At 33.0% G+C, this 24,544-nt stretch overlaps 2 protein-coding genes across 23 annotated transcripts; one reads left to right on the top strand and one right to left on the bottom strand.

Annotated features, from left to right (window-relative positions):
* Positions 1-240: 240 nt before the first annotated feature.
* On the bottom strand, positions 241-11,544 carry LOC124422551 (serine-arginine protein 55). Of its 18 annotated transcripts, none has more exons than XM_046959161.1 (12): positions 11,387-11,544; positions 9,928-10,054; positions 9,155-9,225; positions 7,794-7,874; positions 6,755-6,778; positions 6,548-6,604; positions 6,286-6,355; positions 2,495-2,568; positions 2,185-2,403; positions 1,655-1,780; positions 1,230-1,352; positions 241-1,031 (listed from the first exon to the last, which is right to left on the bottom strand). In XM_046959161.1, exons 2-12 carry the CDS (start codon positions 10,051-10,053, stop codon positions 887-889), a joined length of 1,116 nt encoding a protein of 371 aa, XP_046815117.1. In that variant the 5' UTR covers position 10,054; positions 11,387-11,544; the 3' UTR covers positions 241-886. The 18 variants fall into 18 exon arrangements, with proteins under 18 accessions (XP_046815117.1, XP_046815114.1, XP_046815122.1 ...); XM_046959158.1 differs by lacking the exon at positions 7,794-7,874 and adding an exon at positions 7,669-7,764; XM_046959166.1 differs by lacking the exon at positions 7,794-7,874 and adding an exon at positions 7,669-7,764 and having other exon boundaries at positions 1,230-1,304.
* A 608-nt stretch (positions 11,545-12,152) lies between these two features.
* On the top strand, positions 12,153-24,338 carry LOC124422543 (chromatin-remodeling ATPase INO80). 5 transcript variants are annotated; one of them, XM_046959105.1, is made up of 29 exons: positions 12,153-12,297; positions 12,371-12,630; positions 12,774-12,996; positions 13,254-13,413; positions 13,486-13,565; positions 13,657-13,862; positions 13,936-14,109; positions 14,185-14,481; positions 14,555-14,713; positions 14,786-14,955; positions 15,028-15,244; positions 15,358-15,445; positions 15,523-15,814; positions 15,908-16,110; positions 16,210-16,350; positions 16,441-16,562; positions 16,634-16,932; positions 17,032-17,314; positions 17,400-17,546; positions 17,633-17,888; positions 17,992-18,119; positions 18,205-18,299; positions 18,380-18,452; positions 18,531-18,689; positions 18,812-18,914; positions 19,219-19,331; positions 19,495-19,692; positions 19,766-20,117; positions 23,234-24,338. In XM_046959105.1, exons 4-29 carry the CDS (start codon positions 13,280-13,282, stop codon positions 23,683-23,685), a joined length of 4,941 nt encoding a protein of 1,646 aa, XP_046815061.1. In that variant the 5' UTR covers positions 12,153-12,297; positions 12,371-12,630; positions 12,774-12,996; positions 13,254-13,279; the 3' UTR covers positions 23,686-24,338. The 5 variants fall into 5 exon arrangements, with proteins under 5 accessions (XP_046815061.1, XP_046815059.1, XP_046815063.1 ...); XM_046959103.1 differs by having other exon boundaries at positions 13,654-13,862; XM_046959107.1 differs by lacking the exon at positions 23,234-24,338 and adding an exon at positions 21,124-21,824 and having other exon boundaries at positions 13,654-13,862.
* Positions 24,339-24,544: the final 206 nt, after the last annotated feature.

Below are 24,544 nucleotides of genomic sequence, written 5' to 3'. Positions count from 1 at the left end.
TACTTGTATTTCTCAATAAATCAAATAAATTTATATAAATTTACATGATAACAATTGTTTTTTTTAATATATGAAATCATTATATTATAACCATTTGTAAAATTTAATCGTTATATATAGTTCATTATATATAGTTACATAGTTTATCTTAATTTTATTTTTACTTAAAATTGATTTAATTTTTGATTTTATGAAAAAAATATGATACTAATAGGTTACTAATAGAATACATTGACAAAATAGAAGAATATTATGCACTTTATTTAAAGTATTTTCACATTGAAACCAAACTACATTCGAAATGAAGAAACATAAGGGAACACTTGCGAGAATATTTAAAAAAATGGATTGACACAAGTGCTTTATTGATAATCTGATGTTTCTTATTTCTAAAATTTAATACACATCACATATTATCTTCTTAGTGTAAAGTAACTCTTAGCAATATATACAAAAAGCCATTATAAGGGGTTCCCTATGTTATGTATACGGTGATACATCCAAAATGTGTAGAGACCGTTTAAGGTACAAAGAAACCTTAATTTCCTAGATACTTGTGAGATGGCTTATAAAATGTTTTTGTGTAATTTACAATAAACAGAGAACCAATGATACTGAATTGGTTTAATTAAATATAATATTACTTTCAAGCCAATTATGTAGGCGATTAATGCTGTAGCATTTAATATTTTTTTTTCTGTCGAAAAATGTATAGGACACATTTCTTTCGTCATGTACGATGTTTAAACACCATGGAGTCTGTATATTCGCTATCAATTAAATCAAATCGGCTTCTTGAATATGAATCAATATAAAAAAAAAGAAAAAGAAAAAGAAAAATAACGGAAGATTGGCGTTAAGTTCCGTTTAAAAATCCCTTCATCATTCAGTCAACAACTTTTTGTTTGTTGCTTTCTGGTGATTTATCTCCGTTCATAGGCGAATGGGAGGGACTGTGACTTTTGCTATGTTTGCTTCCTGATCGAGATCGGGACCTGTCGCCTCTCGATCGTTCACGGCTGGATCTATCCCTATAAAATAATATAACGAAAAATGTATAAATCAAAGGTTCATTTTAATTAAAACACAACATTTTTATTTCTTGCGCTACTAGAATTGATTTAACTATTTGCATTTCTCTGTCATACATTTTCAACTCGCTAATTTAGTTCATTACGTTACAATAAAGACACGGAAACGCAAAATTCAATTTAGCGAGAAAGACTCACTTTGAGGGAGACTTGGCTTTTGATTTGGACTGCGACCTGGATTTTGACCTCTCAGCCTTGGACCTAGAACGAGATCTGGATTTGGACTTTGACTTAGATTTCGACTTTGAGCGGTCTCTTGATCTGTAAAATTATAGTTCAAATAAAGAAGAGAAAAACTTAATGAAATACAAAGGAACTCTTTTTCCAAGCTTGCGCATGATGATTGATTGCGCATTATATGTGAACAAGCATGAGAGCTCAAGGCATGTACCCAGCCCAAAGCACTGCCAATATCAGAATGGGAATATGAAGTTATCAACAAGTACGCAAGAAATGAAACAAACAAAGACAAATATATGAACGGATAACACGATGTGATTTGATTTGATAAAAATTCAAATACGAAAGCTAGACGTCAAAAAAAGAAATAATTTGATACTCACTTTGACTTTGAACGTGAGCGACTACGTTCGGGGGACTTGGATTTGGATTTTGATTTAGATTTTGAGTGTGCTCTTGATTTTGAACGACTGCTTCGTCGGCTGCGACTACGAGAGCTTCTGCGGCTCCTGATAATCAAAGAAATACAATAAGTCCAATTAAGGACAATAAGTTTTACATGGCATACATATGTCAATGTAAAGAAATTAAATAGCACTTCTAGAATAATTACTTATAGATTACATATATATATATAAAGAAAAAAATCTACTTATATTATTCAGAATATAAGCAGATTTGGATTAAATAAAGAAATTATATATATATACACAGACATACACACACACACACACACGCATATATATATATATATATATATATATATATATATATATATATATATATACACATATATATGGTGTATAATTAAAATATTTGGGATTCTAATGTGATGATAAACAAATATGTAAAATGTAAGGGATAATAAATAACATAAAAATAAGTAGGAGACTTGTATCGCCCCCGACAGTACCTTGATCGGGTTCGAGAACGACGATTATACCTTGAGCGGGAGCGGGATCGGCGACGAGATCGAGAGCGCGATCGTGATCTGGATCTCGAACTCGAAGATCTTGAACGACGACCGCGCCTCTTGTCTTCGATAAGCCTGATTCTACGTCCATTCAATTCTGTGTCATCTAGTTTATCTATAGCGTTTTTCAGGTCTGAATATGTAGCAAATTCTACAACTCTGTAATCAGAATAAACATTTTATCAATCACATTCGAAATTCAAAATATGCATGACAGTATAATAAGTGTAGGATTGCTTTGTAACATTACCCTTCATTTCTGCGTTGTTTGTGTGCATCTGCGTAAGTTACTTCTCCAGCTTGTCGCATATAATCCTTCAAATCCTAAGCGTTACATAAAAAAATATAATCAATATATCGCAGTAATTCAAACAGCTGCAAAATTTACAAATAATAATTGCGATTAAACTTTACTAGAATGTGTTCCTAGGTTGATTTATCGCAAAGATTAATATGTATCCTGTGCACTGTTACATTATAATCCTATTAGAGATCTTCCCGTTTATAAAGGCAACCTAAATATAATCCTAAAGAAAAAAAACAATGTATCATGACCTATCATCTATCTGTATCTTCACATATGAATAATGTTGAAGATCACGTGCTCGAATTTAGTATCTGCATTTGATGCAACCTTTCTTTTTATGCAATTCAATGCTTTATACATTTTATTATTATTCATTTTTTAAATATCTCCACTTTGCAGAAAAAATTTCTTGATCTTATTACGTAAAAACTTAGTTTTTTTCAGTGCATTTCAATCGTATAATTACACGTATAATTTCATTGAAATTTCTGCAAAGTGGCTCACAGTTGATCATACATAATAATATAAATTACAGTATCCTTTCTATCTATAGCCATATGACAAACATGATGCAGAATCTCTTCTAACTATTGCAAAAAAAAAACCTGTGGAGTGTCTACACAACAAAATTTAAGGATACAGCATCACTATTGTCTATTCAAGATATACTGCTTTGCAACATCACTGAAATACACAAAAATATGAAAATGAATGTTTAATATTATTACAAAAAAATATTTAAAAAAAGAAGAAAAAAAAGACTATAAATAAAGTCCACCGCACCAGTGATCGCTCCCAAGTCTATATCTTATATCGCAAAATAAAGAAAAATCCTCGTAACGGGAAGATGATTATAACACCGGATTCTTGTTACATCGACGAACATCGCCCAAACGTAGACTCCGAAGTTCCAAATATCGTTCTTTTGAACAAGTCAAACTTCATTGATATTCCCTTGGTGAATGTTATGAGATGGCAGCTTTTGTCCATAGAATAACTTCCCTCTTTTTTTTTTTTTTTAATTCGTAATTCCTGCAGTTCTTTCTTTGATATTCATAGAAAATATTAGTAGCATCTTCTCATCAGGTAACTCATCGATATCTGTGCTTGTTCATATATGTGGGAACCAGGTACGGCTTAATGCTGTAGGTAACTCTTGTTCATGAACACCAGTAAATTTTCGCTGTTTCTAACTTGGGGTCCTTGTGTATCCTTGGATCCACGATGTAGCTTCTCTTTTTCAACGACATCATACCTCTTTGTACAAATGGAAGACAGAGCAATGTAACGAGGGAGTATAGCCAATCCTTCCCCCATTTTGAGATTCGTCTATATTTTTCTTTCTGAAATTACCTTTGTTCTTATTTATATTATTTAAAAACTTGAATTTCTGTCGTTAAATTGTCTTGCATAAAGAAAAGTTGGTATTATTTCTAGATTTCAAGTAAAAACTTTTGAATAATCTTACACGACTGAATCAGAATTTAAAGGGTAAAATTTGCGTATGACAACAGTATACGATTATCAGGAATATTCATATACATAATCAAGTTTAAAAAAAAAAAAGAAAAAGAAAGACAAAAACAAAAAAAAATGATAAATAAATAAGACAGAGAAATGAACGTAGTTAACACGTGTCTTATTCTATAACGAATGGATGCCTAATTTCGAGCACAGTAATGTCATAGCTATGTATAGTCTCCTGTCTCCTGTCTCTTGCGTGTGCAGGGCTCCAAATTCCAAAAACTATCAATGGATATATCTATGTACATATGCATACATGTATATATTTTTATATATGCATATACATGATATATAACGATAGCTGTACTGAACTATGGTGCACAGTAAAAAAAGTTAATGAGACAATGTATATGAATAATAAACATTATCATGTGTGTAAGTGTATATAGATATAATAGATATATATCTAAGAAGAGTACACTCGTTTAAGGTGACGCATTTACCTTGGGCCCAGGCACCACCTTGCTTACGGACAGAGAGAAAGGCCAGACGCAGGGCGCTTGGTCGGGTCGAACGGATCTGTGTGGCGCAGTCGCGGTTGGTTCGGGTTTCGGCCCGCATGTATGCCCTCTCATGGGTGGCTGCTGCCTGACTTACTAGATGGCTAGATTGGTGCCGTACCAGTAGCAGTAACAGTCGTAGAAGAGTAGTACCAGTGGTAATGGTGATGACGATGATGATGTTGGATGGGAGTAGTAGTAGTGTTGGTGGTAGTGGTAGTAGTAGTAGTAAGTAATAATGTCGGTTTTGTAATACAGGATAAAATCATGACTCGTTGGTGATAAAGGTGATAATAAGTAAAGACTGAAGAGTAAAACAGTTATTTCCAATGTATAGAAATAAGCAGGTCAAAGGCATGTTCGTGCTTGCAGACGGACGAACGGACGCTCCCCCAGTGGTTACGATGAAAGGATCGAAGTATGTAAGAGAATATATCACTGGGGCGTATCACTGGGTTTCACCACGTATCACTGTGCGCAAGTAGTAGTAGGTGGTAGATAGGTAGTAGGTGTACCCAGTGTCTCTCGCGGCTCTCTCTCTCACCCGGGACACACCTCAGAAACCAATCTGGTGTCACTTGACCTCAAGGCGGGCCCATTGTCATCTTTATCATCGCACATCATCAGTCTATTGGCCCTACCGGTCGCCCCTCCTCGGCGAAGAGGATATGGCTCTTCGGAAAGAAGATCAATTTTATTGTTTTTCCTCAACTGCTGGCCGAACGTAAATAAAATAATAAATTGAAAAAGTAACGTCCGAGAGTTATCAAAAACCGACCGACCGATCGAGAATTTTTTTTTCTTTTATATATATATACTTTTTTTATTTATTTATTTTTTTTTTTTCAGCGAAAGAGACAACCAATCATCCGGAAAGTGCAACGATAGACGTATATTTTATATAATGTAAATTGATCAAGTAAGACTTGGTCCATATATATATAATATGTATATATATATATATATAAATACGCAAAATGATTTGCGTTTTGCTCGTCTCCCAACATTTCTTTGAATAGAATTTTTCTTGGCTTAGTTTTGCAACATCTCGAATGCGTCCTGGTATTTCCCACATCGCTTGCACACTTTGCACACTGCCCTTGGCAACGTATATGAATCTTCTTCTCCGTATGGTTTTCCTTAGCCTTGTTTCTTCGTGCGAAGAAAGCACAGAACGTCTACGATGCGTGAGTTATATTATCCTCTACTAGTATTTCTTTATCTATAAAATATATGCTCTTCCATAGATCATCTCTATATAACGATATATTCCTTATCGTGAAAAATACTCTTCTTTTTCCTTCTCTTGCAGCTCCTCTTATATCTCTGTTTGATGTAACTTTTGCGCGCGCGCGTGTGTCTTTTTTTATTAAAGTATCGACCTCGTATCTTGCGTTGAAATGTTCATCCATATCTAAGAGATCTCATTTTGAATGCCACAGACTTACTTGATCAAAATGTACATCTTTGAATACGAGAAAGAGTTCTTTCATGTGTAATCGAACATAAAAGCGATAAAAGAAAAGCAAATATAAAATATTAATACTAATGCAGAAAGTAAGTTTGGTTCGACTCGGGATAGAAAATACAGAGCCTTGTGTTATGATATAACGAACACATCGGGTGCACTGCTCTATCTGGAACCTCGAGTAGCAATCAAACTCACGTTGAAGTATTTATAAGTATGAAAATTGTAAATATACAGCTTACCTGCCAACTGACACGACTTGACAGATTCTCCACGGTGAGGCGATACTCGGTGCGTGTTGGTGGTCCATATCTAAAAAAGGAAAATAAATTGGTATTATCTGCATGATTCTTTTAAAATAAGCAGGTTTGTCTTGGACCTGACTTTACATTAATATAGCGAAAAATTTAACGAAAAACGCAAGAATGACGAATAATGCAATATTACAATAAAAATTGAATAAATAAAGATGTATCTTTAGAGCGTAACATTGGATGTATGTACCTGGGCAATGATTGCTTGTAGCTAGATGCAGTCCTCGTGTTTCTGTTCACACTATCTCTGCAAAAAGGGATCTTATGTGAACAGAAATAACGGATCGATGGTAAAACCTTCAGCAAATAACTACAGATTTGCACTCATTGCTCAGGCACACAATCAATCACCTGTTCCAATCGAATCAAATCTACTCAAAATGCAGCAATAGCGTACCTGTCGTGCCGCATATCGTCTCGGCTGTAACAAACACAATACCACACATCTATTAGTCGCCAATTATATTCTTTCATCCGTCTCTGTCTTACGCACACTCTTCCCTATCTCGTTCGCTTCACACAAGCATACCACATACATACATATTCATACAACATACCATCTCTCATTTTTTTATCAGCCTTTTTGTCCATCTATTGGTCTAGTCGATTTGATAGTCCGTCGTCTGTCAGTTTGTCATTATTTTCTAGTTTTTTTTTGTTTTAAATTAATTCATTCACTCTATCATTCTTACCCTCTCTTTCTCTCCCACGCTCTCTAATTCTCTTCTTTATCTACGAGCAATAAACATAATGTCTGGGAGGGTATCACTAGGCATTATGCTATATTACGTGTGCACACTAGCATCAAAGCGATTATTCGACGTACTCGGGAGAGCAGTCAAATCCAAGACAACCGATTTAAAAAAGTTGAAATTATTGACTAAACGAATTTAAAAAAATTTTTTTCTTTTTTTTCTTTCTTTTTTTTTTTAAGAAGCACAAATGTAACTTTATGTAATAACGCGCCACTGTTTGTCACTATGCTCTCTAAATTAGAGCTTATCATATCCAAGGTTACGTTCTTCCCTGTACGGGCTATGTGCGAAATCGTTCATTATTGTTAGTTAGTGAAAAAGTAATAAAGCTTGAGAGAAAAAAAGAAAAAGAAATATAAACACGAAAAAGAAAAAGACATGTTATATACGTATATAAATGTGTATATAAATATATACAAGGAAAAAACTGCAACGTATTCAAAAGCCAAGGCTTAAAGGCTTTTCGAGATTTCGCACATTTTGAGTTGACTGCCTGCAGGGGAGGAGGGGATTATGATCGCTCTGATAAAATAAAAAAAAGGATAGCGTGTCTTACGCAGATCGCCTCGAGTCCCCATAACCACCACGGGAGTCACCATAGCGCCACTGGTCACTACCCCTAGGTGTCCCCCGGGCCCTCTCTACAGTAATTCTGTAACAAGACACATTGGATATGCTTACTTGTCTCTCCAGGAGCGTGAGCGTCCGTAGCCACGGTCGCCTCGCCTCCCTGAAACACCCCGTGCTATCTCCACCGCCACTCTGAAACACACCCAACAAAACCCCGCCTAAGTCCTCAACTAATTCTTACTCTAAGGCTGCTTCCTTCCTTCCTTTTCTTTCCATTCCTCAGCCTTCTCTCGATATCCGTTCAATTATAATCCACCTTTCCCTTTTCTCTCTCTATCGTCCAGTCTCTGAGGCGCTGTCCCCTTTCACGCTTCTCTCCGTCCCCCTATAATTCTAACTGCTTTTTCTTCTAATGCAACTTATGGCCGATCTAAGTTCTTCATTTTTTAATCATAAGGCTTTCTCGTAATTAATCGTGATCCATCGTCCATAATGCTATGATGTTTAGTCCTCGAGATATTTTGCTTTTTTTTACACCATTGTTCAGGATCACAAAGAAATTATGAAAAAGCATATCTAAAATCTTAATCTATATTCGTCTGTTCTGTAATATCATGCGATATGCATTACTCAAAGGCTGATGCATGTAGGAAGAACTTTATAATCGGGGAATTGATGGAAGTTGTTCAAAATGGCGGCAAATCACATCGGCTTTTAAGATGCACTCTTATTATGGAATAAATCCAATTAATAAGTTGGAGGACAGACGCCGTTTACTGAAGATGTAAGCTTATAAGCAAAAAATCGTCCAATGAGACAAAATAATTACAATTATATGCCTGTATTTTGCATTATGCAGAAGCAATAGCATATATTGTTTCTATATAAAATATTGTTTTAATTATTAATGACTTTTTCAAATTAACTTCATTTTAATAAATTTTAATGCCATTGCTTCTTAACATGAATTCATCTATTTTGATACTACAACATTAGCACACAAATGTACAAATTTTATATGATCAAGTTCATATTATATTACATACTGAGTAATTTTTAAAATATTGAAAATGTTTAATAATTTAAAAAATTTACATATATATTACTTTTAAAAAATTGCTAATGCTGTAGCTGTTTATATATATATACATATTGTTTATATAGAAGATACATATATTACCAGAAATATAATTAGATGTAACTTGAATGACGTTGATTATGATAAATTCAAGACGTGTAACAGTTAAAAAAAATTATTAAAGAATATTGAAGCTGTAGTATTTATATAATTATGTCTTAAAAAGTTTTCAAATATAGGAACTTCAACAATTGTTAGAGAACAGAATTATATTTAAAAATAATTCATTCGTGCAAATTATGTCACCTTCACCTCTAATTAATAATTAATTTAAAATTATCGTGCTTGCTTTTAAGTACACTCATAAGAAGATGACTACTGCTGTGTCTATTACCTTTCTCCTAATAGCTCTTTTCCATTTAGTTCATATACAGCATCATCGGCATCCCTGTAGTCGTCAAATTCCTGTGAACAAGTTATATTTATTGATAATGACTAATACAATATTTCCTCTTGTTATTTCGAGATGGTACAATTTTGTGAAATTAAATACTTGTAATATAATTTTTATTTGAAATTAAATAGAAATATTATTTATATCTGTAGTTTATAAATGTAATTCCATAATATTCAAATTGAAATTCTAACTAATGTTATGATACTTCAAATTCGAAATTACTATTAAATAAATTTGTAAAAATTGAATCTATTTTTAACTTCTTCTTTCTATCCATAACTTACAAACTCTTTGCAGAATAATCGACGAAAAGTCTTCCACTCCACTAAACAGCCATAGTGCAAAGCTCGGGACTCAGGTCAGGTCTCATTAACTCAGACAACTGAGTTATATTTATAACTTAACACATTAAACTCTTTTTGGCCCAGAAAATTATACAAACTTATAGAAAAAAATAAAAAACAAATAAATAAATAAATGTACTTCAACAACAAACTAATTCCATTTATTTTCTATATATTATCAAATGTAAAATAATATATTTGCTATAAAATGTAAAATATTAGAAAATAAAGATAAATGAAATAACACATTCTAATTAAATATCACATTCAAAGAAATATCTCATTTTAATAAGATTTTATTATTTTGGACCAAACTGAGCAACAAAGTGTAAGAATTTCTATGTTTTACTTGATATGTGTACTTACAACAAAACCATAACCATTCTTGATAAGGACATCCCGGAAACGACCGTAGCCTCTGAAAAATCTCTCAAGGTCTCTTTCCCTGGTACCGTATGGAAGTCCCCCAACATAGACTCTTGTCCCTACCATACTGTAAAAAAAACAATTGTACCTCATTAGACTTACCACAAAGGCAAATCCATTCTTCATAGCGACCTCCTTGATTCTACCATATTTCCGGAAGAACTTCTCAAGGTCGCGCTCTCTCACCCGGTATGTTAATCCACCAACGAATACTCGGGTGCTCATTCTTAAAGGAAAATATAAAAACACCATACATAACAGGCTTCTTTAAAAACCTGCTATTTATTCATATGACAATACAAAGACTGTAAAAAATATCTTTTTCCTTTTGTCTTTTTTGTTTTTTATTTTTTTTTTTTTATTTCAATTTTGACTGAGAACTGCAAACTGTTATTTTCATATGATGCTTTTAAAAATTAAGCACCCCAATTTCTTTGTTCAGTGTCCTACCTTAACGAATTTGTCGTACAGGTCTCTCACTTTACAAACATAGTCCCGTTTGCTTACACAAGCACAAACTTGTTACACTAAAGAAGTACAGACACTACAGAAAAGTTATTCACAAAGCAGTTCATATACGATGATATAGATATATAAAATGATTATATACCAGTTTGCATAAATAAACATGTTATGTATGTGCTATTTTATCATATATATCGCATTCCCCATTACTCAGCATATTGATGAGCGAATATTATTTTAGAGTATAAAAGTGAATAATGTCTAAGTACTTGAATGCTTGATTATTATTTACTTATATACTCTTGTTTCATATTATTAAAATTTGTCGATGATAAAAGATTAGGCGGGAACGCAAGTACCGTTAATCAAGTTATCGTACATAATAGTAGTACTTTCAACGTAACGGTACATATCTCGTTTCTTTTTCTTCGATACTAGAATTATATATATACACACACATATGTATCTATTTTAATATACAGATACGAACGATCACAAATATGTGGTACGTACGTCATACTAGAATGGTTTACAAATAATCGAAGTCAGTTTAAAATCTCCAGAAGAAGTAAACAAAACATTAATTGCGTCTGTGTGTTCCTGTTGCAATCATGGCTACGAAAAAAAATCTACGATACTATTAACAAAAGGAAAAGAAAAGAAAAAAAATAAACTTCATCATACCATAACTTGGACATCGGATACGAAATAATTGATAAACTAAGCTTAAATGCCAACAAAAAGAAACAATATTAAAAAAATATTAACGATTAGTATTCGGTAAAATATCGAACATGGCAATAAAGAAGAGGCAAGATCAGCAATAGCTATGTATATCGGCGAGCATAAGGTCGAAATAATTGGAACGAATTGTCTATTTCATTAATTTATTACGTTCAATGTTTAAAAAGAAAAGAAAAATATATTAACTTACCTGAATATTAATGGAATGAACTATTACTTTCTAACACGGATCTCAAGCAATTTTTACGATACAACGCCACTGAAATTACTGGAAGAAGTAATGATCGGCGTCTGAAGCGAGACGGTTCGTTGTAACAACGGAAACAAAACGGGGTTCGCATAACGGAAAACGAAGCTACACCCAGCCTATAACCTCGACGACAGACACCAACATCCGGTTAACGATATAATTAGCGCCACTTTTCTACCTTAATATTTAAATGTAATAATAATTTAATAGAAAAATAAAAATGTATTTTATTAAATGTTTATTATGAAATTGAATATTGTTCGTAAAAATATTATTAACTTGTCTTAATTAGAATTAATTCTCTACTTTAATACTGCGTCATATGATTGAATATACTTCCTTCTTATTATAAGATTATCAATCTTTCATTATTTGATATTTCTTTATTCATTTCTTATTAGTTTATTAATTATTATATTTTTATTATACAAAATATGAAGAAAAGAAATCAATTACCTGTTTCATAAAATTACGGAAACGTATTCAATGTTCAAGGACATACGTAGTATAAAACAAGCGCGAAATTCAATCCATAGAAAGTTTAGAATGAAATGGAAATTATTTTAATAGAAGCTTCCTCAAAAAGAAGACGATATTAAAAAGATATTTCCAATATATTTCAATTATATTATTATTCAAAATCAATAAAGCTTGTAACATTGATAAAAAAATGATATTGAAATACGATAAAGTAGTTTTGACGATCGTATATAAAAAAGATGGCTATAGAGGTCGGTAAGGTATACCGGGTTTCTGGAAAGATCGATTCTTTGTGAAGTTATAGTATATCTAATGAAGAAACATCATATATTGTCGATTTTATATACGATTATCGACTTTTATATGAAAGTGTATGACAAATGATAAAAAATGTAACTTCGTTAAAACCTTCTCTCTCTCGTTTTTACCAAATCTTTATTACAGCTTGTCCATGGTCAAGAATCACCGACATGTCGATTAAATTAGCGCCATCTACTGAAAACAAAAATGGTGGCTAACAATATGCCCTATCCCTGCCCTGGTTTTATGGCACGGCAAATGTCTGCGTTCTCTAGGCTTCTTTCTATTATGCATTTCCCTTCAACCGACATATCCAATTTTAATGTGAAGAAGGGGAATCATTACCTTGCTGTTGATTCTATATCACGTGTGAAATAAACGAAGCTCTTCTAACCAAACAGAAGGTGATCCAAAACTATCGAATATTTCGCAAAATTATAACCGTATCTATGCAATTCGTCATGTCATTCGCCTTATATAATGAAATTAGCGACACACGATCTCTGTGCGTAAATAATACGCCTTTAATATGTTCTGTCCATTACAGGAAATTACAAAAATACGTGTAACGTTGTGGCAATACAGTAAGGGGTAAACGCATAGTTGTTTCTCCTAAAGCAAAACGGAAAAAGAAATCTTATTTTGCTACATGAATCTACAAGTTACCTAAATATTTTTTATGGCTACCGAAAATGCTATGATGCAGAATCATCAATAGTACTTATATTATATACACTGAAATGCAAAATAACCACAGAGATTTGTATAGGGTTTGTACAGAAATATATATATGCATATAAATTAGATAAAATATTTGCATTATCTTGCTACCTGTTTTTTTATCTTGCTCTTCAAGAAATGCAGAAATAGAATTAGAGTTATATAGACGGTTAATGATATTCCATACATTTATTCAATAAAGTAATTTTATTTTTAAATATATTCATATATAGTTGTATATTCTTATAAAAGAAATTTATGAAATATTATTATTTTGTCAATTCTAACATGTGTATTATTATCATAGAACGTTGGATTTTATACGGATTGGTAATGACAGATAGAACGAGTACAATGAGGCTAGAAGCTGAAATGGCTGCTCCATTGCATTTGCAAAGATTAGAACGTAGCTTGAATATTCAACCATTCTTAAGACAGATTGATGATCTATTTCAAGAGCATGCTAGGTATTATTTTATTTTTTTAATTAGCATTTAATATAAGAACATTATATTCATTATTCTTCTATTTTATTATAGCGAAGATGACAAGTCCATGTCTTCTGATTCCTCTGACGGATCTGATGCTTATCTTGATGATGTACTGACACGGAAAGAAGGTATTAATATAATATTAAATTAAAAAAATTAATATTATATTCATTTACTGTTTAAATATTTGACATTGAGCTTAAAAACTGTTTCTAGAAGAAAGAATCAATAAATTAAGATTGTATAATATGTCAAGCGTGGGTGAAGAAAGAAGGTGGCTGCAAGACATATTGTTGAGTGATTCTGAAAGTTCAGCGTCTGGTTCTGATACAGATGGTCCTATTACGGAAGAAGATTTTCAAGAAATGCTTAAATTTCATATTTTGCGTAAAAAATATCAAGGACGTTTTTATCAAAAACCTGAAGTAAGATTTGAAATAAGTAATGTAATAATATGTATATTGAATGATAATAGTAAAGTGATTCTTTTTCTTTCAGAATATACAGTATCAATATTATAGTGCCGGTTTATTATCCAGTTACGATAGATTTTTAGAACATCAAAAATTAATAGTTGGCAATAAAAAAAAGAAAGATAAGAAACCAGAGAAAAAAGTCATGAAAATTAAGAAAGAAAAAATTCCTCGCCATAGACCATCTGAAGATTATCATGTATGCATAACCTGATATTTATTGCTCTAATATTTATTAAACTATCTATCGTATAATAATCAATAAATTATTTAGGAAGGTGATTATTTGGATGAAGAATGGGATCGTACGATACCTAAAGAGGAAGAATTAGATGAAGCTGAATTGGAAGCAATAATGCGACATCAGCCTCGTCCACGAGGTCGCAAAAAACATAATAATAAAAGTCCTGAGGTAATGGCAATTAGAAGAAGAAAAATATGGGTTATGATGTCTAAAAAGGAACTTGGAAAAGTGCAAAGAGCAAAAACTAATAATCATAAGGAAATGTTAATAAGTTGTAAAAAAGTAGCTCAACATTGTATGAAATATTGGAGACAAAAAGCAATGCAGGTAAAATATAATTTATCTTATTATTATACATTGTTATTTTCATATTGTTATCATATATAAAATCATTTTACAGTCACAAAAAAATATGAAAGAAACTATTTGGAGAGCAAAAAGATTGACAAGGGAAATGCAATCTTATTGGAAAAGATATGATCGTGTTGAGCGAGAAACAAGGAGAAGATTAGAAAAAGAAGCCGAAGAACAACGTAAAATGGATGTTGAACTTATAGAGGTGATGTAAAAATATTATTGATTAATCTATCTTTATAATATGAAATGATTCATAATATTTATTTCACGACAGGCTAAGCGCCAACAAAGGAAATTAAATTTTCTTATTACTCAAACTGAATTGTATGCCCACTTTATGTCTCGGAAATTAGGCAAAGCTTCTCCAGAAGAACAACTCAGAATTTTAAATCAATTAGATGAAGAGAAAAATCCTAGACTTATTGGAATAGATGACTACGATAGGTACATCATTTAATAATTACTTTAAAATAGAAATATTTGATCTATTAATTTTCTTTGAATTAAAAAATATAGTGAAGCTATGAAACAGAAAGCAAAGAAAAATGCTACTGAGGCATTTGATAATGAAAAAGCAAGAACAAAACAATTTGATACAGCAGCTGCATCCCAAGAATTACGTCTTAGTGATACACCCGAAAATTTAGAACATCCTCAACCTACTATTTTTAAAGGAAATCTTAAGGGCTATCAATTGAAAGGAATGAATTGGTTGGCCAATTTATATGATCAGGTCTGTTTCACGTTAAGTTAGAATATACAAATTGCTAAAATATTTAAAAAATTTTTAATACATGTATATCTTCAAAATTTGTAATTAAATAATTAGGAAATTTCTTTTTGTAGGGCATCAGTGGAATTTTAGCTGATGAAATGGGATTAGGAAAAACTGTTCAATCTATAGCTTTTTTGTGTCACGTTGCTGAGAGATATTGTGAGCATATTTAAAATAAAAATTAAGAGTTTTATTTTTTTCTGATATGTAAATAAATTGAAAATAACAATTTACAGCTGTATGGGGTCCATTTTTGATTATTTCACCAGCTTCTACTTTGCATAATTGGCAACAGGAGATGGCAAGATTTGTACCAGTTTTTAAAGTTGTACCATATTGGGGAAATCCACAAGAACGAAAAATTTTAAGACAGTTCTGGGATACTAAAGATTTACATACAAAAGAAGCATCATTTCATGTAGTAATAACAAGTTATCAATTAGTTATTACTGACTATAAATATTTTAATAGAATAAAGTGGCAGTATATGATTTTAGACGAAGCACAAGCAATAAAAAGCACTAGCAGGTATGTTATACTGAATTAGAGAGATTTAAAAAAGTATATGAATAATGGAAAAACTTTGTAATTTATTATACATTGTACGTATTTTCTTTACAGTATGAGATGGAAGTTATTGCTTGGATTTAGTTGTCGTAATAGATTACTATTAAGTGGTACACCTATACAAAATAGTATGGCTGAATTATGGGCTTTACTACATTTTATAATGCCGACTTTATTTGATTCCCATGACGAATTTAACGAATGGTTCTCTAAGGACATTGAAAGCCATGCTGAAAATAAAACTGGAATTGATGAAAGTAAGTCGTTACTTCGTCTTATAATTACTTCTAAAGATTAAAATTTCTATTTGATGTCACATGATCTAATAAATTTTCTTCTACATTTCTATTGATCAGAGCATTTATCGAGATTACACATGATCTTAAAGCCATTTATGTTACGAAGAATTAAAAAGGATGTTGAAAATGAGTTGTCTGATAAAATTGAAGTAATGGTATATTGCCCGCTTACAACACGTCAGAAATTACTTTATTCAGGTGTGTTAATTTTTTTATATTATAATTAATTTGTTATATTATTTTATGTAAATCCACTTTATAGTGATATATTATTTTTGCTTTTTATAGCATTGAAGAAAAAAATTCGTATTGAGGATTTACTTCATTACACAGTTGGCGGTGGTGATACAACTCCGAACGACAAAAATTTTACTTCCAATTTAATGAATCTAGTCATGCAGTTCCGTAAGGTACGTATACAAAAGGATTAAGTATATATTATAAAATTTAAAATAAAATCCTATTAAAATATGTTTCATAGGTCTGTAATCACCCCGAACTTTTTGAGCGTAGAGATGCTAAATCTCCGTTTTTTATGTGTACACAATCTTTTGAAATGCCAGCGTTATTATATACAGAAGGACTTTTGCACCTTGCTTTACCATCCAAAGATCATTTATTGTACAATAAACTGTTTATATTTGCTACCGAATATATTCACAAAGCACTTCATGACGAAAGTCAAAACAATTTACATGGAAATATTTTTTCATTCAGCAGATTTATTGATATATCTCCAATGGAATTAAATAAAATATTTATAACTGGTATTTTATTTAGGTATGTAATTTTTTAGTTAAATTAATGAATATTGTTGTAAATAAGTAATAGATAGTAAAAAATATATTGATTACTTTATTACAAAATATTTATAAACAGATTATGTCTTACAACGATTATGGAAAGAAAGATGAGAATGATACGTTATTGGGATGATTGGTATGTAGATGATAGACCAGCAACACCTAAAGATCAAATGTTGTTGTTACCTAGAAAAATTGAAACATCATCGCAAACGATCAGTGATATAATTTTTACGGAGAAAATACTTGAAGGAGAAGGTTTATATACACATACTACACATACTATCCATTCAATGCCAGAAACAGTAGCTCACAGAATATTGCGTAGTAGTAAAAAAACTGCTATTCAAATATTAAAAGCAAGTATATTTAAATATTGATAATTTAATGATGGTTAAAATAAAAAATGTGTATAGTAATTCCATCATTGTTTTTTGATCATAGAAGGGAGTATCTTCGACAAAGACAGAACAGGGAGAAGAAACGAAATTAACATTGTTACCTGAACATCCTCATCTCCCACGTCCTTTAATTTTTAGATTTTGTCAGCAAACAACTATCCCTGCTTTCGTTTGTGACAATTATCCCAAGGTTAGATATATATTTATATTGACATGTAAGAATCAATCTGTATTGATTACGAAATATCTTATTCCCTTTTTATTTTGTAATTATAGGTTCAAGCAAATCCTCGTAAGTTATACGTTAGCAATAGTTCTGCTGCATGTGCATGGAAAAGGCACGAAGATTGCGGTGGACCATTTGGCCAGACTTTACTTTGGTTTGGTTACGAAAGAGCAATTTCTCTTTCTGAATCACAAGATAATTCAAATATGCGTGTAAGACATAGAACATCTACATTCTCGTATGAGCCACTTGGTGGATTATCTGCATGTAATCCAATAAATGGATGGTCTAATATTATTGTGCCAGGCATGTATATATATTAAAGATATTCATTTATATGTAAGTAATAGTAAATTATTTATATAAACTTTAATATAAACATTCTCACATTGTGTATAATATATTTTAGACAAACAAACCTTAGTAACGGATGCAGGAAAACTTTCTGTTCTTGATAGCCTTCTTCGACGTTTAAAAGAACAAGGTCATCGCGTTCTTATATATTCACAAATGACAAAAATGATTGATCTACTAGAGGTAATATGAAAGTTCAATTTTTCTTTTTCTCTTTTTTTTTTTAATTAATTTAATTAATAATAAACTCATGAATCTAATTTTGTAGGAGTACATGTATCATAGAAAGCATACGTTCATGCGATTGGATGGTTCTTCAAAAATTTCGGATCGTCGTGATATGGTTGCGGATTTTCAAAAGAGGTAAACAGAAATGGAGTTTACATTAATTACAAACATTTTTAGTTTAAAGCAAAAGCAGTATCTTATGTTTACTTTTTCAGAGCAGACATATTTGTTTTTCTCTTGAGCACTAGAGCTGGTGGTCTTGGGATTAATTTAACTGCTGCCGATACAGTACGTAATAACTTTTTTTTGTTAATTTCTTTCACTTTTATACGTTTTTTTAATTTAATACATAAAATAATGTTATAGGTAATATTTTACGATAGTGACTGGAATCCAACAGTGGATCAACAAGCAATGGATCGTGCCCATAGATTAGGACAAACTAAACAAGTTACTGTTTATCGATTAATTTGTAAAGGAACTATCGAGGAAAGGATATTACAAAGGGCACGTGAAAAAAGCGAGGTTTGTTCAACAAATTAATCGATCTACATTCTGCTATTTGTGTGTATGTAGATATATATATATATATATATATATATATATATATATATATATATGTTTTTCTAACATACATTTTCTTACAGATACAACGTATGGTAATAAGCGGAGGGAACTTCAAGCCGGATACTCTCAAGCCAAAGGAGGTAGTTTCACTTTTGCTGGATGATGAAGAGATTGAGGCGAAATGTAAGTATAATTATAAGTTAAAAGAATATTCTTTATCACTCTTTATTATTGTGTCTTTTGGTTTATCATTATATAAATATATAAATATATACACACACACACACACACACAATAGAAATATATCTTACGTTATACATCGTGGATCGTTGAACGAAAAATGATAAACGAATAAATTGGGTGGAAGGTTATGCACAATAGTATTATGCTCATTAGGTTATGCTAATGCCTTACTAACGAATAATAATAAGAGGAGTAACGGAATGTGGTACATATCTATCTATAAATTTGTATCCATATATTTTAGATAGCCAACGGAGCGAGGAGAGAAAGCCGCACGTGGACGAGGCTCGCCTTGAGTCGAGCCTGCACCACAAGGAGAGGGACAGGAAGAGGAAGTTAACCACGTTTCCGGTCAAGGTGAGACAGACACCCTTACATTATTATCACCCGCACTTCTTTCCATTATATTTTCTTTCTCTTTTATCGCTTGTACGTATATCTTTTCCTTCCTTTTTTCTTTCTACATGCAATTATGTGCTATCTTTACTACGTCCTTATTCTAATGATCTTTTCTTCAAAGTCACTGATTTCGCATGATGATTCGAAGAGATTATGTTTGATGGATACCAATGGCGATAAAGTCACTGATAATTCTCAAGTTAATTCAAATGACAATAAACAAGTGATAAATTCGATACAAACGCATCATCAGAACAATCATCAACAAGTCGACATTCCTGAAGAACATAGCGTTCCTGCTAGTCCAATCAAGTCAGAGGTTTGTATAATGAAACCAGTTTCACAATGAATACTTATTTCTCATTATATAAGAAATTCATTTTTAATGATAGGACGAAACGAGCAATGAAGGATTAGTCGTCGACGTGGACGGTCCTGTGATAGGATCAAATGCTGATTCTAGACAATCTTGTGTTAATCAGTTTGGAGAATCGACAAAATCTGGACATCTTGGTCACAATTTTGTAATGAGTGGAAATATTAGCGGACGAATGCGACCAAGTGTTCGTGGTACTAGTAAAAGAGGAAGGCCACGGGGTTCTCGAAGAGGTGGACCAGTCGGTGGAAAAGGTAGAGGCATTTTCCTGTTTCATTCTTCGTCGAAAGGTACAGGCACTACATCTCAATCATCTTCAACGACAACTAGCAGTGTGTCTTCTCAGGGTGATCAATCTTTGCAACATGGTAAGATTTTATTCGTATTAAAAGAGAAATTAATTAATCGTTTAAAAAATTTCTCATTAATTATTAATATATCCTTTGGATTATGAAATGAAAATTTAGGAAGGAACGAACGAACGAACTCATAATTATAATCATATAAATTTACATAATTTAACATACTTGATAAAATCATAGTTTCGTGAAAATGGCTTTTCGTGACGCACCCTCGTTTTAATGTAGGGTTAATCCCTGGCTGACTCTTCTATACTCTATCAGTCCCTTTGCTTAAGTCCCCTTTTCTCTCTCTCTCTCTCTCTCTCTCTCTCTCTCTCTCTTTCTCTCTTTCTTTCTTTCTCTCTCTCTCTCTCTCTCTCTCTCTCTTTCTTTCTCTCTCTCTCTTTCTTTCTCTTTCTCTTTCTCTTTCTCTTTCTCATCTCTCTTTCTCTTGTTCCTTATTTCCACACTTGGTCAGGTTCTCGTGGGATTTTGCAGTGCACAAACGAAATACGCCCATGGGCCCTTATTCGCGTTTATCCCTTCGATAGAAGTGTGGATCAACGAAATTCCCTCGCGAGCACATGTGCGCACAAGTGCCGAGGGGAACGTTTAGAGTTTAGCGATAGGGCAAAATCCGAAAGTACCCCCTCAAAGTCGGTCCATTTTCCTCTTACCCCTATGGAGAAAGTGTCATGACTCATCCCTACAATCGTATTTTTCTTGTTCCATTTAAATAGTTCGCTTGATCCATATTTTTACAGTAAAGAAGAGTAAATAAACTCTTGAAAATCAAATTTAAAAAGTAAAGTAACAAGTGAATAATAATAAGGATTAAATAAATAAAAAAAAAAATAAATAAATAAATCAAAGAGAAGCTTTAAAGGAATAAAAAAAGAAAATAAAAAATAAAAATTATGAGAAGTTTCCTAATGGAAAAAAATCAATGCATTTTGCGAGAGGAATCGAATGATGATGATGTCGTAGCACATGTTGATGCACTCGAGATCAACGCAATCTTATTTGTCAGCAGACTTTGTTCTCGGTGCATCGTGTTATGAGCGGCTGACTCGAAGGAGGAACAAGACGGGTAAATGATCTCACGTAACGACACGTGGACCGAAGTTGATTCGGTATGCTGCGCGTATGCTCGTGCTACATACACGAAAAGGAAAGGGGTCGGTTTCTCACTTGTCGTTGACTGGAAGGCGAACGGACAATAGCAGGTGCGGAGCGAAGGCGACAGCTGTGATCGATGCTCTTCTTAGGTTTTCGGAACTTGCTTACATCTTTCCCAATTTCTCTCTCTCTCTCTCTCTCTCTCTCTCTCTCTCTCTCTCTCTCTCTCTCTCTCTCTCTCTCTCTCTCTCTCTCTCTCTCTCTCTTTCTAATTCTCTTTCTGTAATTCTCTTTCTCTGTATTTCTCTCTATCTTCATCAATGTTTTCTTTTATTTATCTGATTATGTTAAGCTTTTTAAAATCCGTTTTTAAATTTGATCAGTCATTTAAATTACTTTTGATTGATCGCCATTAAACTATTATGAAATAAATATTTTAATATTAATTTATATACTGGAAGAGATACAAGTTTTAAAAGAAGCCGAATCAACGATTGAGACACGTTCATAGTTCAAATACCTATCACGAACAACGTCCTTATCGTGACCGCTTTATTTACGTAACCCTTCATATTGAAATGTATTGTCGTGATGCAAATAAATGTGAAAAAGTTATTGGATTTGCGAATTATTCCGTCGCGTTTTGTCGCCAACTCGTACCATACCGTATCGTACCGTACCGTGCCATATCGTACCGCATCGTATCATCGTACACTTCGATTTTATTATTTTTCTATACCGGGCAATAAAGTAAACATATATATGTAAGTATGAATGTTCGAAGAAAGAGATATTAGAATGAATTAGGTTTGACACGAAATAAAAATAACTCTCACAAAAATTAAATAATACAAGATGATAAAGAGAAGAACTAATCTGGTAAGTAACTAATTAGTCGCTAAATTTTATTAGACGTGCTTGGACTTTTTTCTTCTTCTTTTTTTGTTTTTTCTTATTTTATTTATCTCTCTTTGTATCGGTACGCGAAGACCAGGAGAGTTCGATATAAGTACGTGTGGGCGAAATTCTCGCGTAGCGAGATAGAGAACGAAGGACACAAAGAAGCTGCCGGTGGATTCGACATAGCTGAAAGCGAATGGAACGCGAGGATTCGCGGAATGCCGCCGGTCCGGCTGACTCAACCCTTCCTTATCCTATCCTTCCACTATTATCTCGTGGAATCTTAACTGCGTTCAATCATTGATCACAAGCTCCTTTCCCACCTTTTTTCTCATTCTCTTTGTCTAATCCGATAGTAGCTACTTCGTTGTTAATTTTTCACAATTACAAACGTTGGCAAAACAAATATCGCTTATTTTCTTTCATCCTTTTTCTCTTTTTTTTTCTCAACTAATAAATCGTTCTATTAAATCGATTTAATGTAATCGGAACAAGGAGTAACATCGATCCGTGCTTTCATCGAAAATTCACGAATTCGTATTTTTCCTCTCTTTCCCATCGTCGAGTGTCCACTTTAGAGTCCTCCAGTCGAGGAGAACAATTTGAATGGGATTGGGACGTGCCATGGAATGCGTAAGGATTTGGATGGGAATAAGGAAGAAAGGACTATATAGAAAGGAAAGTAGGGGAGGAGAAGGCAGCCGAGACACGTTCCTTCTATGTCCTCGTGCGGCTACTGACCTTCGACCCTGTCGCTCCACCCGCCTTCCTCTATCTTCGCTATATTTCTCAATCTTTTCTTTTTATTCCAGACTATATCTTGTCTCTCCGGACCTTACGAATGCTGAGAAAAGATGCCTTGGCACGAACCGAATGGTTCTACAATATTTCTTTTCGATGAATAAATTGATCTGTAGACTGATATTTTAAAGGGGCTACTGTCCAGAAAACTGACGTTGCAATCTTCAAAATTATCATAATACAATCTCGATAGTGTTTAACAGATTTACATAAACCTATTTACTTATCTTTTACCAAGTGATCAATATTTTTGGTTGATATTATTAAAACATGAAGTACCTCGTGATACATCATAAATATTTGCGAATCGGTTATTGTTATAGGATCGCAAGGATGTACAGGATCGACTGACGGTGATGGTCCTAGCACTGTAGGGCCCTTAGGACCAGTCGGTTCTTTGGGTCCATTACCAGGTAGAGGCGGAACCGCAGCAATTCGTCGTGGTCCAGGTCGACCTAGATTGAGACCAAGTGGTCCGGGACATCAAGGTTATCGTATCCCGAGTGGGCATCATCATGGAAAAAAAGTGCAACGTCCTCTCCCCGTTCCCCTACGATCTCATCAAACAATCTCGAGTGTAACTCAACATAAATCATTGCAAAGAGTCGTTGGTTCATCTGTACATTCGCCAACATCAATGTCAGCACCAAGTACAACGGCGTGTTTTTCATCTACATCCGATGATCCGCGTCCTTTCGGATTTTATACACAGCAACAACAACAACAACAACAGAAACAACGTGAACAAACACCTGCACGAAGATTATCCTCCTAATTATTAGTGAGATTGTTGTGTAATCTTCGTTCAATGTGGCTATTAAGCATGACAGATCCTGGAGTTAAAACATCGATTATTCGATTGGTTACAGGGATAGAATTCTTGCCAAATTTCTAAGTTCTCGTATTGTACAAATTAGTACGAGGTTATTCGGCAATACATCTACTTTAATGTAACCGAAGTTAGACGTTCCTGTACACGTATTTAGGGTATAGTGTACAAGGAACGCAGTACTTTATTGATTAGGAAGGAAAAAGTGATAGTCGTGAGCGAAATGTTAATCGTTATGATTGAGTAACGATGAGGAAGAGTCCAATTTTTGTTGTTCATTCCCTTCCATTTGCTCATGACTCGTCGTCGATCCGGACTCGTTAGTATCGTTTTAGCAATATTCCGTCGCTGGTCTCGGTTGGCCGATATTTTTTACGCGTGTTATGCGAGACACTACTGCGCAAATTCGACTTTGTAAAAGAAAGGTATTTATATTAGCAATAAACGAAACAGTCTTCGCGCGCACGCGCGATTGTACATCGTACATCGTATTTTATCTGTTGACGTTTCAATTTCTGCGTCCTTTCTCGTGCATTATGCGCATACATTTGTTCGAGAATTTATTGGGTATAAAACTGAATAAACAACTACGCAGATTATTTCGTATCAGTCGATAATTCATTGTCTATTTATTGCAGGGATAAATTGATCCAGGTTAGTAGTGATCGCGAATGTATCGATAAATGCATTTGCGAAGCATCGCCTTGAATATTCTCTTTTATCAATAGTAGTAATAGTCAATAGGCTGTCAGACAATAGATTTCACATGTCGCAATATATCGCTAATATATCATATTTTCTTCGG

This window comes from Vespa crabro, chromosome 3 (assembly GCF_910589235.1).
Source record: "Vespa crabro chromosome 3, iyVesCrab1.2, whole genome shotgun sequence".
Lineage (NCBI taxonomy): Eukaryota > Metazoa > Arthropoda > Insecta > Hymenoptera > Vespidae > Vespa > Vespa crabro.
Note: the sequence above shows the minus strand (reverse complement) of the source record. Positions and strands in the feature narration are given on the sequence as shown.

Coding starts and splice junctions, on each gene's coding strand:
- LOC124422551 (XM_046959158.1), bottom strand. CDS start 10,053: ATGGTAGGGACAAGAGTCTATGTTGGGGGACTTCCATACGGTACCAGG. Junction 6,779..7,668: donor GGGGACTCGAGGCGATCTGC/GTAAGACACGCT, acceptor TGTTTGTTACAG/CCGAGACGATATGCGGCACG. Junction 2,569..6,285: donor CAAGTCGTGTCAGTTGGCAG/GTAAGCTGTATA, acceptor TGTAACGCTTAG/GATTTGAAGGATTATATGCG.
- LOC124422543 (XM_046959103.1), top strand. CDS start 13,280: ATGACAGATAGAACGAGTACAATGAGGCTAGAAGCTGAAATGGCTGCT. Junction 16,111..16,209: donor TAAAACTGGAATTGATGAAA/GTAAGTCGTTAC, acceptor TCTATTGATCAG/AGCATTTATCGAGATTACAC. Junction 16,351..16,440: donor TCAGAAATTACTTTATTCAG/GTGTGTTAATTT, acceptor TGCTTTTTATAG/CATTGAAGAAAAAAATTCGT.